This window comes from Pteropus alecto, unplaced genomic scaffold, assembly GCF_000325575.1.
Source record: "Pteropus alecto unplaced genomic scaffold, ASM32557v1 scaffold24, whole genome shotgun sequence".
Lineage (NCBI taxonomy): Eukaryota > Metazoa > Chordata > Mammalia > Chiroptera > Pteropodidae > Pteropus > Pteropus alecto.
Window position 1 is genome coordinate 1937704 of NW_006439192.1, and position 16792 is coordinate 1954495.

General features: G+C 46.2%; 1 protein-coding gene across 5 annotated transcripts in view; it reads left to right on the plus strand.

Moving 5' to 3' along the window:
• ANK1 (ankyrin 1) overlaps window positions 1-16792 on the plus strand; it is a 187965-nt gene that overhangs the window by 127639 nt on the left and 43534 nt on the right. For all 5 annotated transcript variants that reach the window (XM_025049978.1, XM_025049979.1, XM_025049981.1 and 2 more), the window contains exons 10-22: window positions 85-282; window positions 1788-1886; window positions 2339-2437; window positions 2928-3026; window positions 4113-4310; window positions 4911-5009; window positions 5444-5542; window positions 9508-9705; window positions 11935-12033; window positions 13770-13868; window positions 14117-14215; window positions 15303-15395; window positions 15878-15950. In XM_025049978.1, the coding sequence (XP_024905746.1) occupies window positions 85-282; window positions 1788-1886; window positions 2339-2437; window positions 2928-3026; window positions 4113-4310; window positions 4911-5009; window positions 5444-5542; window positions 9508-9705; window positions 11935-12033; window positions 13770-13868; window positions 14117-14215; window positions 15303-15395; window positions 15878-15950 (1552 nt within the window). The remainder of the gene's footprint in view (window positions 1-84; window positions 283-1787; window positions 1887-2338; window positions 2438-2927; window positions 3027-4112; window positions 4311-4910; window positions 5010-5443; window positions 5543-9507; window positions 9706-11934; window positions 12034-13769; window positions 13869-14116; window positions 14216-15302; window positions 15396-15877; window positions 15951-16792) is intronic.

The window sequence follows — 16792 nt, forward strand, 5'->3', positions numbered from 1 at the left end:
AAAGTGAGGGAAATCATTGCCCTAGATTGTCGTGTCCTGTCCCCAGAAGCCTTTGTGATTACTTGTTTTTCCTTCTTCATCCAGAACGGCTTGTCCCCAATTCACATGGCGGCTCAGGGAGACCACCTTGACTGTGTCCGACTTCTATTGCAATACAATGCAGAGATAGATGACATCACCTTGGATCACCTGACCCCACTCCACGTGGCAGCCCACTGTGGCCATCACAGAGTGGCCAAGGTCCTTTTGGATAAAGGGGCCAAACCAAACTCCAGAGCCCTGGTGAGTGGGAGGCTATCGAAGAAGGTGAGAGGGGCAAGGGCCAAGTGAGACAGGATCAGAGCTGCACGGCTAAGCCTCTTGGGAGGGACACCAGCTGGCACCTGGAACTACTCCTGAGACTCAGGGACTGGAAAGTATCAGTCATGTCAGTACACAGACAGGGTGGCAACCTTCACAGTCCCTGCCACACAATGTCACCTCTTATACCTACTGACTGTGATCACTGGTAACAGGCTGAGGTCAGGGGAGGGCTTCGGCCCAAGAGGCCTGACTGAAGAAACAGTGTTCATGGTATGTGTGTAGGTTGGGGGTGCCATTACATCTGAGCCAGGCCTGGGGCTGAGGGTGATTTCTTAGAGACTGCCCGGCTTTTTAAATCTGCTTTGGGGGCAAGTGAAATGGCCTGAGCTAAGCATTCTTCCTCTGCAAGGGGGCTTACAGTTTTCATGGTGCTCATGTAGATGTGAGTTTAGGCCGAAAGCTAATGCCCTCCTGGGGGATGGTTCCTTCCCCTCCCTCCTTGGCCAGGGGCTCCCAGATCAGTTCAGGGATCTGGTGGGGCCAGAACTCTGCACAGAGCCTGCCCATGACCACCCTTTCCCCTCTGCTCATTCTCAGGGTAGGAGAATTTAGAAAGTAGGATAGCCTCTAGGGACTACAAGGATTGCTCATTCATTCATCCAGAAAGCTCTCATCAAGCTTTACCACATGCCAAGCACTGTTCCAGGGTAGTCGGAGTCACTCAATCTCAGCACTATGGACATTTGGGGCCTGATATTTTTTTGTTGCAGGGGGGCGGCCTGTGCACTGTAGGTCATTTAGCAGCATCCCTGGCCTCTACCTGCTAGATGCTAATAGCACTCCTCTAGTTGTGACGATCAAAAATGTCTCCAGACATTGCCAAATGTCCCAAAGGTGGGATGGGGTGGCAAAAATCCCCTCCCCCCCCCCACACTTTGAGAACCACTACCTTAGTGGGATAAAACACTGAAAAAAAACGCCTCCCCGCCCCACTACCTTAGTGGGATAAAACACTGAAAAAAAAAGAAACAAAAAAAATAACAAGCAAACAGACAAAACCAAGCAAACAAATATCCCTGCCTTTATGGAGTTTACATTTCAGTATATCACTTTAGAGCAGAGGTGATGTACAGAAATCCATTTTACTAAAAATGATCGTCAGTTTCGGGAAGAAGGAACATGATTTACTTCACAAAAGTACTCTTTATTAAAAATTTCTCCTTAAGGAAACTTTAAACAGTAGACTCTTTTAGTGCATCCAAAAATAGTATTAAAAATTTTAAAAAGGTTTATAGACAACATGCTCAGGAATGTGCCTGGTGTATAAGGTGAGTGGCACCTACCACTCAGGTGATTTGTAGTAATTGACAGTCTGGTCTGTGGGCCTCCCTGAGGCTGCCTTTTAATCAGCAAGGTGGTCGGGGTGCTCCTTGGGCTAGTATGTAAGCTCCTGCTTGTCTCTCTCCCTTTGTGTGGGGCTGCAGAATGGTTTCACCCCCTTACACATCGCCTGCAAGAAGAACCATATTCGTGTCATGGAGCTGCTGCTGAAGACAGGAGCCTCCATTGACGCTGTCACCGAGGTAAGAGAAACTCTGCAGACGAGTGGATGGTTCCTTCCCCACCATGGTCTTCCTCCAGTAGCCTTCTTGAGAGTTGTTCTTTGTAGCTACGTGTGGCTGCAGGTATGTGTGTGTGTGCGTGTGTGTGCTCGCACGTGCGTGAGCATGTCTAGATTGCTTGGAGAAATAACTCAGGGGTAACTAAAATGAGAAAAGATAGGTCAAGTCTCAGGGAGCTTTTCGAGATCAGATGTAATTTTTTAAGTTGTAAAATGGGCCGAATCACCCCACAGTGATTTTTTTTTCCCTCCAGCCATTTTCCTGAAAATGAACCCATCTCATTTACTCCCTTTTTTTTGGAAAACCAGTGTAGAGCAGCTAGAGGCAAGAAAGCTTTAGCAATATCTAGCTGTCTCTTCTTTGGAAGAGCAGTAAAGTCTCCTCTCTCCTCATTCCTGTCTTGTCTGTTTCAGTCTGGCCTGACACCTCTCCACGTGGCCTCCTTCATGGGGCACCTGCCCATCGTGAAGAACCTCCTGCAGCGGCGGGCATCACCCAATGTCTCCAGTGTGGTAAGCCCACGGAGAGAGCAAGGGCTCTTCTCTCAGCACCGAGAGCTCAGAGGGATGCTTTAGCCAGTGATCCTTAGATCTCCTCTCTGGGAATAGAGGTAGAATTCTCAGAATAGCAGAGGCTTCAGACTAAGGGAGAACAGCCCTACATACTGAAGGTTTCCGAATTAAACCTCTCACACATCTGTAAGTCTCAGGGATTTTATTTTGGACAATAATTTGGAAACTTCTGTAAGTGTTATCTTGAAATACATTTGCATTTTTTGTTAGCTCTGGGGTTTACTTGTGAGTATACTTAGAACACACACACACACACACACACACCCCAGATATCAGCAGGCTAAAGGCTGAAGGAGCTGTTTGCTGGGGCAACTCCACCTCTTGGACGAAAACCTGTCAAGCATTTCTCGGCTCACACTTTGGAGCTCTGCGTGTGTGTTTTTGGAAACCCAGCATGTATTAACACTTCTATAATTTTGTTATTTTACAGAAAGTGGAGACCCCGCTGCACATGGCTGCCAGAGCAGGGCACACGGAAGTGGCCAAATATTTGCTCCAGAACAAAGCCAAAGTCAATGCCAAAGCTAAGGTGCATTCTGGAGGCGGGAGGACCCTGGGATGTAAACGATTCAAGTGCAGTGAGGAGAAATCCACCCTAATTAGAGGCCTGGCTGCAGTGCTGTTGGCACAGAGATTCCTGGTCGTTCTGTGTCCGTTACACTAAACGCTCAGATTCTGCTTTCCAGGGTTCTGATAAGGCTAGAGACGTTTTTGCATCCAAACTATGTTCTTTAGGATGATGAAAGTCCATCATCTGGTCTGCAGTATTTATTGAGCTGAAAGGGTTTCATGGTGGTTACAGTCACGGTATAAGAGGAGAAGCAACTTTTTGAAGAAAGCGTTGCCAGTGAAAATAAGTAAGGAATAACTTGATCTAAAAATAGATGGTTCCCCCTTGTTGTAAAAGGCATTTTGGAGGGATTGAGTGAATGAAGAATAAGAATACCTGCTGAGTTAGCAAGTTGACTGGCTTTGGCCATGATCAGGCTTTCTTAGCCCACAGGTGACAGAGGCTCTGTTTAGAGTTAGGACTCTGGTTTGTGTTTGGGCCACATGAGGGAGGCACCCAGCTGGGCCCAATAACACGAAGACTTCACCCACGGAACTCTTTCTGCATAAACAGAAAGGGGCAGGGTAGGATTAAAAAGTCATCTTTCCTCTTTGGCAGGTTAGACTCTCTCATGACCCCTGGCATGCAGAATACCAAAGTAGTGTCAAACAGAAAGACAAGTGTCCACTTAGACGTGACTTGAGAGACAGTAGTCACCACAATTTATTGAGTGCCTGTCACATACCAAACACCATGTGCAACGTCTTATATACCCTAACTGTTTGGTCCTAACTATAGTCCCAGGAGCTCGACATTGTTATTCTCATTTCACAGATGGTAAGAACGCGTCTTTCGGCAGCTAAGTAGAAATAACAACTAACTCGAAGGGTTATTGTAAGGATTAAATAACAGACAGCATATTGGTTTCTGTAACTCATCTCTTCATCTTGCGGCTGTGTGACTTTGAGAAAGTCACTTAACCTCTGTTTTCTTTCTTTGTAAAATGAAGCTTTGGATTAGGTAAATTTAGTGTTCCCTGTTCTTCATTTTCACTTCCGGTTCCAGGATGACCAGACCCCACTTCACTGTGCAGCCCGCGTTGGCCACACGAACATGGTGAAGCTCCTGCTAGAAAATAACGCCAACCCCAACCTGGCCACCACTGCCGGGCACACCCCCCTGCACATTGCAGCCCGAGAGGGTCATGTGGAAACGGCCCTGGCCCTTTTGGAAAAGGAAGCCTCTCAGGCGTGCATGACCAAGGTACAGACTTCCTCCTCCTGTTCTCTAGCAGTGACTAGGGCAGGCTAATCACTGCTGGGCCTGAGTTGTGGCAGGGTCGTTCCTCTGTGTTGCCTCATTTGTGCTGTAAGCAGCTGGGGGCGGTGGGGCAGGGGAGGGGTGTGGGCGGCCAGCACACACAGGACCGGCCGCCATCTGTGAGCCTGAGGTGTCATTGTCCTGCCCCAGAAAAGTGGTGAACTGTAGTTTCTCATTCACCCACCCAGCCTTCATCCATTTATTACAGAATAGCTACTTGCTCAGCACCTGCTCTAGACAAATCAGACAGGTTCTGGAATACAGAAAAGATTAAGACTCAACCCTGCCCTCAACTAGCTGGCGGCTGAATCACAACATGAGGTGGTTTTACACTCCTCGTGAGAGGTGTGGGTGGCAGGTGATAGAGGAAGCCTGCCGATTCCTGAGGCCTTGGCCTCTCGGAGGGATAAGAAATTCTGTGTCCTTTATTTGATAGGCATCTCCATGTCCGTTAAGATGAGACACCTCCTTTGCCATGGGCCCTTTCTCCATGGAGGGTAGTCATGGCTCCGCATGGTTCTGACAGCCTGTGTTTCTCCTCAGAAAGGATTTACCCCTCTCCATGTGGCGGCCAAGTATGGGAAGGTTAGGGTGGCAGAGCTGCTGCTGGAACGGGACGCACATCCAAATGCTGCCGGAAAAGTGAGCTTGAACTTCTCTACCTTTCTTAAATTAGAAGCTAGAACAAAAGATAAACTTTACGTATTAAGAACGATATCTCTTGTTTGAGCCTATTTTGTCAATTTTTTGCATGGGCAGCCATCCAGAGAGAGTGGCCTTTGGGAAGACTCGTTTTTCTGACAACGGCCTTGACTTTCTAGAAAGTTCTGGTGGCCTGTTCTGAGCGAATGTGCTGATCATGCTCTCATCGGGCCTCTCAGAAATTAGGAGGTGGCCCTGGGTCCGGCTGGTTATACTCCTTAGTGACTTTGATCAAGATTGGTTTTGGAATGAATTTCAATCAGGTTTTACCTGTATAAAAGAGATGACGCACATCTCAGAATGGTGCTGCCCACAGCTAACAGAAAATCAACTGAGTGAAGGCTGTTCTCTTTGTCGGTCTCACCCTCCTGCAGAATGGCTTTACTCCCCTGTACGTGGCCGTTCATCACAACCACCTGGACATCGTCAAGCTGCTGCTTCCCCGGGGTGGCTCCCCACACAGCCCTGACTGGGTAAGCCTGCCCTGGCCCACACACCAGGAGCACCAGACAGAGAGTCTCACGGCTCCTGGAGAGCAAGGTTGCCCACCACGCCTTCAGGGCGGGCTCTTGCAGAAGCAGCCGAAGGGCTTCTGTGTTTTATTTTTTATTTTTACCTCAGAAATCTCACCTCACTTTCACAAATGTTATCTGCAGTATAATTGGGGGACCAGGAGTGGGGCAGGAAGTGGTTAACACTTCTTAGCAATACGTTATCTCACAGAGGTGGATTCTTTTTACACAAATGTGTTCCCCAAACCACTGCATGCCAGCTGAGTTTTGTCCACTGGCTGTCCAAGGTCAGCATGAGCAGGAGTCTCCACGAGTGGTCAGTCTCGTCCTCGGATTCAACACAATGACCACACATTGAGAAATATTCAGGGCCGGGAGTGAACTTGTCAGAACCTTGAAGGAAAGAACCTATTTGGAATGTGACTAGTCACCCCCAAATCTATTTTTCTGATGAGTTCAGACTTTTGGATCGTGGTGTTTTTTAGCAAGGCATACCCATGTACATTACACTGCAGACAAATGTCCAGCGTAGTGGCCTTACACAGTCTCTGAAATGTACTGCTCAGAGCAGCAGGTGCATTGCATCTTAAGGGAACTAGAGGAAAAGGAGCTGACGAGGCTTGCTTATGTAAGGCCACACTGGGGAGGGGGGAGGTGATATAAGGTGTAGGGATAAAGTGGATAGAAGGTCATTTTGGAGGATAGGCTGCCCCCTGTGGGAGGGGAAGGGCACCGTGGGGCTGGTGACCACCTGCAGAGGGGAGGGGTCTGGAGGGGGAGCAGGGCTTGGATACGAGGACACAGGCAGTCACTGCCCTCGGGAGCTCACTATCTGACAGGGCAGCCAAGATTCAGAAGAAACAGGATAATTTCTGGGAGAGCCAACCCCAGTGCTCAGCCAGGCCACAGGGGTCTGAGTGCTGCCTCTATAGAGGCAGTCGTCAGGGTAGGTGGATGTGTGGTTCCAGCTGACACCTGCTGACTTCATGGGGATGCAGCCAAGTCAGGGAAAAATCAGCACCAGCCTTCAGCTTGTCTTCCCTCCTCAGAATGGATGCTCATCTGAATTTTACAGCCTCACTTTTCTGCAGACACAGTGTCTCCCAGACGCCCCTATCTCCTTGGGCTCCTGTCCCTGACACTGTTGTAGCAAAGCCCACGTCATTGTGTAGATGGAACATGTGGCCCTGCTTAGATGTGACTTACTCCTGCCTCTAAAAATAAAAAACTGGACTCCTCTCCTCCTCGTACCCCTCCTTATATAAAAGAAGTCGGAGCCAGGTCCATGGTATTTAAAGAGAGTTTTATCCAAGCACAAATGCTGTACAGATGGGTTTTGTTTCCATGGCAAAAAATAGTTTACCAAGTCGTCTGGCAATTTTGTAGAATTTCACATGCAAATCCTTCTGCACCCAAACCAAACCCTCCCCTTTCTAATTTTGATGCTAATGTTGTTTCAAGCAGATCTCTCTCCAGAAACATGCCTTTGGATGAGCTCATTTCCTCGGGAAAGCAGAGACTTTTACTGGCACCTAGCCCTCCCTAACCTCTCCTTGACCCTCTTGCCTCCCTGCTCCTTGTCTTTGTCACCAACAGATGGTCATTCATTCCCTTGTGTCCTGGTTTGAGGGAAGCTCAGAGAGCAGTTCCTGTCCTGAGATGGACAGTTCTTCTTGTATCTGGGCTTTAACCAGGGTCGTCTGGCAGCCCAAGTCACCTCCAGGGCCAGCTTGCCCTTTGGCAGGAAAGGGTGTTATCCTTGCCATTGTGGACATCCACAGCTGCCCAAATGGCCCGGGACTACTGATTACACTTCCATGAATATACGTCAAATTGCTTGAATTACTACTGTCCTTTGACATTAAAAGAAGTCCTCACGGTGATTGTTTTTGTTCAGCTGCCTCCTCCCATTTTATCCTAACAGCTGCACTGAGAAGTAGACATGCCCCAGTGCTCATTTAGAGAGGATGAGCTCCGTTTAGGGATGGCTCCAAGTCTCAGGCTGGATCCACTGGACCACCCTCTTTTCTTTGCTCTGTTTTGATAGAGTATGAAAATCATTTTGTTTAATTAATTTTGTTATAATCAAAATACTGATCTTGCTATGGGAATACAATCTACAAAGAAGATTTAATGTTTTCTCATAACATAATCAAATTAAAAAGGAGAAACACACAAATGAATTATCTTACATAATTATCTAAAGGGAATGATTTTTAAATTCATTTTAATTCTTTGGGTAAATTGCAATTTTTCATTTCCCCGTAAAATTTACTTTACAGATAGATCTTTCCCTGTGCCCCAGTGCTATAAAACTGGGATTTTTACCATATTAGTCAGCCCCTTTTCTCTCTTTTCCTCTTCCTGATCAGTGATCCAGGCAGAATCAGAAACGATGGTTTCCCCAGTAAGACAATGGCTGGCAGAGGAGACTCAGTTCTCTGGGACAGCCAGAAGAATGCTGGCCAGTGAGGGAGAACCATATGCCTTATGCCATCTGCTCTGGGGCTGGGTGGTCATGTGCTTAGAAAGTCATGGGTCCTGCTCAGAGGTCCACAGGCCTGGCATCCCCTTTAGCCCGAGATGCTCTGGACCTGGCTATTTAAAGGCGGGTTCCTGGACCAGCAGCATCAGCCTTACATGGGAGCTTGTTAGAAATGCAAAATCTTTGGCCTCCCTAGGCCTTCTGAGTCAGCATCACATTTTAACAAGATCCCAAGTGATTTTAGACACACTGAAGTTTGAGAAGCACTGCTCCAGCTGATAGAACCTGGGATCTGGAGTCAGACAGCCAGACTTGGGTCATCTGTTATTCATTTACTATGTGACAGTAAATGAGGCACTTAGCCTCTCAGAGAATTGGCTTTTTTATCCACAAAGTGGGGTAATAATAAAAATGCCTGCCTTATTTGCTGTTCATGGTTGTAGTGAAGCTCAAAAGGGATAATGTAGGTGAAAGTGTTTTCTAACAGTGATGACCAAAATCACTGTTACCTGTCTGCAGTGGGATAAGGAGCTTCCTACAGAATATAAACCCATGTACTGCTTCCTTCATTGAGAAATTCTTCCTACCAAAAATAAAAGATAGAAGAAAAGCCAGATGAATAACAGTGTGTAGTGACATGGCTGATGTACTCTGAGGCCAGCTCCATCTCACTGTGGACTTAAAACATCTTTTAAACCAGTGTGCTGCAAACTATACAAAGGTTTATTACTTTTATACCTTAACTTTGGAAAGCACCTTCCCATTATTGTATTTGATCTGTTCAACGACTTTAAGAACAAGGTAGGTGTTATTGTCCACTTTTAGTGGCTTAAAAAGTACAAAACAAAGTCTAGCGGTTGCTGAATATCTTACCCCCATCGCACGGCTAGATGGAGTGAAGCAGACTGACTCCTCATCCCCAAGTCCCTCACCAGGTGCATGTCTTCTTATCCCGCCTGCTTAAAGCTGGTGACCCTAGGGGGACACTTGGCCCAACTGCACTTGGAAAGAAGAAGGGCTCTATTCCTTTTCCTTTATGAATGTTGGAGGGTTGGTTCTTAATACAGGAAGAAGGAAGTGGGAAACTTTTATTTTCTTACTTACCTAGCTTTCTAGTTGTGCTATAGGCCTAATTGTATCCTAGCATCTATTGGTGGCAGCATTTCCTGCACAGCAGTTTGTCAGAGCGTGATAACAGAAAATAGATGGTGAGAAAAGGTACAGGACCTTTGCTGGCTTGGGCGAGGGCGAGGGTGGGCTCTCCAAATCACACAGATGAGATTCGTTTGTTTACTTAAGCTGCCCTGGGTGACACCAGCCCTGCTCAGTGGGTGTCCAGCAGGCCAACAACCAGGCCTAGCCATCCTTCGGAGGATTTAAAATTTAAGGCGAGCACTTACATTGACAACTCAGCATTCCTGTAACCATTCTTCTGTTTCAGAATGGCTGCACCCCTTTGCATATCGCTGCCAAGCAGAACCAGATGGAAGTAGCCCGCAGTCTGCTGCAGTATGGGGCGTCAGCTAATGCAGAGTCGGCGCAAGGCATGACACCTCTTCACCTGGCTGCCCAGGAGGGTCATGCAGAGATGGTGGCTCTGCTACTCTCCAGACAAGCCAATGGTAACCTGGGGAACAAGGTAAACATGACACCTTTGGATTAGCCCTGGGTCTCAGTAATGGCTTAATGTTAGCTAACTAGATATTATGTCTGCATATTGAGCACTCACTGTGTGCCCAGGTTCTGAATTAGGGTGTGTGTGTGTGTGTGTGTGTGTGTGTGTGTAATCCTCACAACAGTCTTATGTAGATTTTATCTTAGTTTCATAAATTAAAAATCAGATTCAGAGAAGCTTTTTGCCTCAAGATTGCATGATCCCGAGCCTATCTGATGCCAAAACCTTTCCTTATTCTTTCGAAATAGATTGGCTCAAGAATCTGCAAAAAGGCTAATATTAAAATCCATAGCACACTTTCCCAAATATAGGCCAGTGTTACATTCAGGAATGTATTAAGTAAGTTGATACTAATTCTGTGGGGAAGTCATTTTTTTAAATGCCGACCTATATATCAAACTAGGAGTTCTCAATCTATGGACTGTTAACATATGAGTCTGAAGACTTCCAAGATTGAGCACAACATTTTGGGAAGATAGGCATGTGAGAATTTTTCTGGGTGAAGTCTTCAGAGTTTTCATCAGCTTCTCAAAGGAATGTATGGCCCAAGAAAGATTAAGAATCACTCCTTTTTAAAAATAGTTTTATTGAAATATTATTTACATACCATAAAAATCACCCTTTTTAATTGTACTTTTCAGTGGTTTTTCGTATATTTTAGAATTGGGCAACTATACCACTATCTAATTCCAGAACATGTTCATCACCCCGAAAAGAAACCTCATACCCATTAGCGGCCACTTCCCATTTCCCCTTAACCCCCTGGTCCCTGGCAACCACTAATCTATTTTCTGTCACTGGAATTTGCCTATTCTGGACATTTCATATGAATGGAATCATATAATATGAAGAGCTGCTTCTTTAGATAATAAAGGAACATAATACAGTTTCAGAAAGACAAGCATTTTAAGAGTAATAAGATTTCTTAAAACCTGTAGCTCCATTAGCTCTTTTTATATGCTTTTGGATGGGTGGCTCCTAGGAGAGAAGTGTTATGGTAGGATCATTGTATTGGATGGGATTCTTGGTTTCTTCCTTGTGCCATTTAAAGCAAGATCTGCCTTAAGGGTGATAGTGATTCTCTGGAGACATCCTCACGCATCCGCTCCCAGTCCTCACGGGGCAGATTACTGTGTTATCCCAAGAACCAGGCAAGGCAGGCAGAGGCTTAGGATGACCGAGGGATCGCTAATTGTGGCCTGTTCGCGCTTCAGCCAGCCCCACAGGCCTGAGGGAGATGGCCTGTCTGCTCAGGCTTCATCTGGGCAGAGACACTGCTCATGGTCCTGTGGTCAGCCTGGCAGAACGTGCAGAAGGTGGAGGAGGGCAGGCAGAGTCCCTGGGGAAAGGACGGGCCTGGCCACTGCCTCTGAGTGCAGAGGAATTGCAGCTTTCTTCTTCTCACAGTTAGTAAAGTGAACCGAGGTTGGAGACAGAGGAGAGAAGACTTTTCTGACATCCTGGTGGGAGTGTACACATATCAAAGAACATTTCTGGTGCATTACTGTCCTCATGAGAAAGCTGAGATGAGAACTCCAAGAATATGGTGTTTTTAGTCTCGGCAAGATCATCCTTTTTACAGCGTAGCGCTGGCTGTGATCTAATCACACGCTACATTTAAATGACACATGGTGCCTTTCAACAAGTTTTCATATGTGTTTTCTCAAGTGATCCTTACTTTGCCCTTGAGATCAGTCAGGGATAATCGCTATTTTCTAGATAAGGAAACCAGGGCTCTGAAGTTCATTTTGAATCTTGGAAGTAGGAAATGTTATAATTGGAAAGTACCATTAAGTTCATCTAGTTCAGAGGTCAGCAAACTGAAGCCTGTGGACCAAATCCTGCCCACCACTTGTTTGTGTAAATACAGTTTTCTTGGAACACAATAATGCCCCATTCGTTTACATATTGGCCGTAGCTGCTTTCTCGCTATAACTTCCAGAGCTGAGTGGCTGCAACAGAGACAAGAGCCTAAAATATTAAGAGAAAATGTTGCTGACCTCTGATTTAGTTTAACCACTTCATTTTTCAGATAAGGGTGTGGAAGAAAAGGAGCTGGAAGAGCTTTGTCCAAGGTCAAATAGCTGGTCGGTGGCTGCAGAGCCAGGTTCAACTCCCAGAAATCAGTGCTCTTTCACTGTGGTCTGGAACTCTTTACTGGCTACAAGATGATGAACTTCTTTTTCTTTCCAGGGTGGACTCACGCCTCTCCATCTGGTAGCACAAGAAGGCCACTTTCCAGTGGCAGACATGCTGATCAAACACGGTGTCACGGTGGATGCCACCACGCGGGTAAGGCAGGCAGCCGCAGTTCTGTCCTCGTGGGCTTCCCCTCCCTCCCTCCTTGTGTGCACTGTGGGTCCTGCCCAGTACCTGCCTCCCTCACGCTTCAGAATTGACTCCTCCACGGAGCTCTGAAACCCCAAAGCTCCAGTGGCACATTCTTCCCTGACACTTCCTAGGGATGACAGTGGAGTTTGAAGACACCAATCCTAATTACCTCACTTTCCAGTTGGGAATTTTGAATTTTGCTAGATCTTTGAGTCTCTAGTAAGAAAGAAACTGAGAAGAATGTTTAATCATGATTCCAAGTCCTGTCTTACACGAGCAGGGTGTCAAAATGTCAGACTTCCCAGGATTCAGTCAAAAATTTAGCCCCTTTTATTCCAGCATTTGGTTAAATTCAATTCAGCTTTCTTTGAACCTCTCTGTGAGCGAGGAGCTCTGTGAAGAGGCTGAGGATAACCGAGTGCACAGCACAAGCAGATTCAACACAAGCAGCAGAATCTGCCTCAAGGTATTTGCATGGAGGTGACTGTCAGAGGCTGGAACAGACAAGCGACTGTGATATCAGGTGTGCAAGAGGCACTGGAGAACCGCAGGGCAAAGGGATGAGAGTGTTTCCTTTTGAAGGGGCCTTCATGAAAGAAGTGGCATTTCATTCCTTTTTAACATAAGGCAACTGCATTAAAAGGAAGGCGCAAAGTAACGCCCCTTCCAGCCTCAACCCGTTCCGGGGTACCACAGGAACACTGATCAACAACGTTGTGTTGAAATATCACTGAAAAAGATTTAGAAACTGTTTTACTGCCAACCGTCTGTAGCTTCAACAGGAATCTGCTTGAAAACTGAGAATGCTCTGGACTTTTGAGGCTTCTTTTGTGGGCCCAGTTTAGTCTTTTTGGATCCTGCCCTAAGAGATCCTGTACTGTGGGTTAGAACTTGGGGGTGGGCAAACGATTCAGAAGGCTTTGGTTTGTCGGCCTCAAGAGGTAGCACCAAAATATTCAGCAGAACAGATTCCTTGAAAATTAGCTCCTTTGCAGCCAAAACACAAATAAATAAATACCTAAAGCCGACTCATTTCAAGCAATAACCAGTTCCTATAAATTCCGTTACACTGCCACTCAGTAACTCAGACAGCCTTTTGGGGGGTTTTACAGTGGGCTTTTACCTTTCTAGTTGAACGTCTAGTCAAGTCTGCTCTTGTCTGGGTCAGCAAATGATCTCCATACCCCCATCTGTCCTCATCTGAACCCACTTCCCAGCAAAGGGCCTGATTGCTGCTCCTTCCTTGGAAGAACCCTCTTGGCTTCTGTAACACGAATCTCCTGGTTTTCCTCCCATCTCTTGGCTGCTTCCTCACAGTCTTCTTTTCTGATCTCCCTCCAAGTGTGGCCCCACTTTTTCTCTCTACGCTGATGCTAGCTGACCTCGCTCATCACCAAGGCTTTATGCCTTAAGTTCTTCACAGGGCTCAGGGTCAGTTTTCCAGCTGCCTACTCTGCATGTCCATGTGGCTCTTTCCTAGGCATCTCGAACTTCACTTGTCTGACATCGAGCCCTGTGTCTTTCCAGGTCAAAGGTATCTGACTGGCCACGGCAGTACGGCTTATACCTCAGAGCATCTGTCAACCTTCTGAAGGGTTTCCCCATCCATTCTCTCTTTTAATGAGCCATAACTCACGGTGGCTCTTGGTGGGCCCAGAAGCCCTGCTGGTCACCCATTCTCTTTTCTTGCTTTTCAGATGGGTTATACTCCCCTTCACATGGCCAGTCATTATGGAAATATCAAGCTGGTGAAGTTTCTGCTTCAGCACCAGGCAAACGTCAATGCCAAGACTAAGGTACAGGGATGCCTGAGACCTGACTCCTATACTGACACTTTTTAAGTGCCAAATCAGGATGCAGCCAGAATGACTGGGCATGCTTGGGGCTATGCCACAATTTTAAGCTTTGACCCTGGAAGAGGAAATAGAGAAAATGCACTTTTTATGTTGGATGTAGAAGATAAATAGTCTCTGTAGTATGTGGGCAGTTATTTATTTATATCAGAGCTAACGAATCCCGCCAAAATGCCTACCTTGTTTTATAGCTAGGATACAGCCCCTTGTACCAGGCTGCCCAACAAGGACACACAGACATCGTGACACTGCTTCTCAAAAACGGTGCTTCCCCAAACGAGGTCAGCTCGGTGAGTACCTACCCATTTCCTGATTGCAGAAAACTGCTTTTGTGGACAGTCCTGTGAGATGTCCTTAACCACTGAGCCTCAGTTGACCCTCATTGCACTCCTAGGGCCTGGGCAGGATGCAGGACTGTAAAGCTGCAGCTGCCTGGGTCCTGCTGGCCATAGGGCGCTGTGATTCATTTCTCTTTCTGGTGAACTGAAGGTTATCTTTTCAAGTACCAATCACTCTCCCCATTTTATTTTTGCTTAACTATTGTTGAAATTGTTTCTAAAACATGTGAAGCTGCTTTCAGTATGGTACAAATGAATAAAACCAAATGTCTTGCATGGTTCATGGTGTTTCAGGACCTCAGGGCTGTCTTTAGCAGGTTTCACTAGATTATCACCATGGCTGCTTCCAGCTCAGAAAGTGTGCAGACCTTTGGTTGTAGATGTGGTTTCTAAAATTATAACTGTAGATGGGGCTGAATCTATATGGGGTCCGGGCACATCCTGGAACTAGAGAATTTAAAATAAAAAGCGTCAATATCAATTTATTGTCACTTCGCTCTTTCTCTTAAAATCAGAGCAGAAAACATATCCCTCTTCTATTTCCGGTGATTTGTGATTTCTAATTGGCCTGAAAGGAGTTTGTTGATACATATGGATTACTTTAACTGTTTTAGTGCTCAGTTACTGACACCCAAAGAACTGGCGATGAGAGCAGTGAACAGCATTGCCCTGTAGCTGCATGTAGCTAAAATCACATTCGGTGCCTTCCTAACCCATTCCTTCCCAGTTGGTTCCGTCTTGGCAGTTCTTCACTTGTCCAGGCAAGATTTCAATGCTCTCATTTCAAGGCGCCCACACTCAGGGCTACAGATTTACAGCATCACTGCCTTTCTCTCTCCCATCCCCCGTCATACGTCTAACATGCGTCTGGGCTCACACACGTGCAGGGGTCTTGCTCTGGGCTGCAAGATGCAGTCTGTCCACTTAAGACCTTTCTGAACATTTAGAATGTGAGCTTGGTCTGTGTAAAGTGGGCGGGCTTTTCTCCCAGACTCCGTTCCCTTGTCTGATCTCACCCTCTCTCTGCGATTTTTCCCAGGATGGAGCCACACCTCTGGCAATAGCCAAGCACTTGGGCTACATTTCTGTAACAGACGTGCTCAAGGTTGTCACTGATGAACCCAGTATTGCGGTATGTCTGCTTCTCCCCTGCACCCTCACCCCCGAACACACACAGCCTGACAGAGAGGGTACTCCTTCGGGTCACTCTCAGAGGTGGAGATCTTCTGGGGTTCTAGGACAACTGAGAGAAAGAACCCCTGCAAAGGGCATGGAGTTGGGGTGAAGAGTGGGAGGGGGGTTCGGTCTCCTCCATCAGAAGGAATTGTACTGCCACCTAGTGGCAGGAGAATTTGGGGGTGTGACCAGACTTAAGGGGGCAGTAGCAAATGGGATTGAGGCAGGCAATGGGAAGCTGGCATTTCCTTTCATACCATCCCCATTGTTCCTGTCAGACATCAGCTTCCAGGCTGAGAGCTCTGATTTTCTTCATTTGGGGCAAATCTTCTTTCCCACCTCCTTCTTGTCTCCACAGTGTTGACCAGGTTTCTGCTGGGTGGGTGAAAGGGCCCACTGCTCTATTTGGGTTGAATTCTCTGCTTTTTCTCATTTTAGTTGGTCAGTGACAAGCACTGGATGAGTTTCCCTGAGACAGTAGATGAGATCCCGGATGTCTCTGAAGATGAAGGTAAAATCTGGGATTTAACGAGAGTCTGGGTAAATCAAGGGACACGTGGGGCTCTGAGCACTCCCTGAGTGCTTCCTGCCATGTTGTACTCAGGGGTCCTTATAGCACACCCAAGTTCTGCGGGTCTGTTTTGAAATCAGAGAACTGCTTTTAAAAGATGTCATTTGTTATCGAAAATACTCCTTTAATGTAGTTTTAGGAGAAAGAAACCTACATCTTGGAGGTTAAAATACAAAATCCAATGAAGTTTTATAAAATATATGTTTTCATATATTATGCATAAAAATATGATTCCACTTAGAACAATTCTCAGAGCTATAAAGAATCGTCATAAATTTGGCCCGATGCTTTCCTTGTGCTTGGAACGAATAACGAGCTGTTTATTTTAAATCTGTATGTAGTCCTTTTAATAAGCTGCTTTTCTGACCACATAATGGGCCAGTAAGTTTGGGGATATATCCATTATTATGAAATTGCTATAGTTTAAACTTCTATGAATCACAGAGTGCTTGTAGTATTTTTCCTGCCCTAGATAAGCCTATCTCCTCACTTAAGTTTGAAGGGAATTCTCGGGATGTAAACTTGTGTGGTTTCAGGGTGTGGTTAGACTGGGTTATCTCTCTGGCCTTTGGTTTAATAACTTTGTCAACTGGATGATTAAAGTTCTCTTTGTATCCCCTTTGGTAATATGCCTCTTACTTTAACTGACTTCAATCCTGTCCTTTCTTAAACTTGGCTCTTCTTTGCTTTCCAGGAACTGCTCATATAACTATAATGGGTATGAAACACTTTCTGTTCCCTGTGGTCCTTTCTCACGAGTGCATTTCACCCTAAGCAGCCAA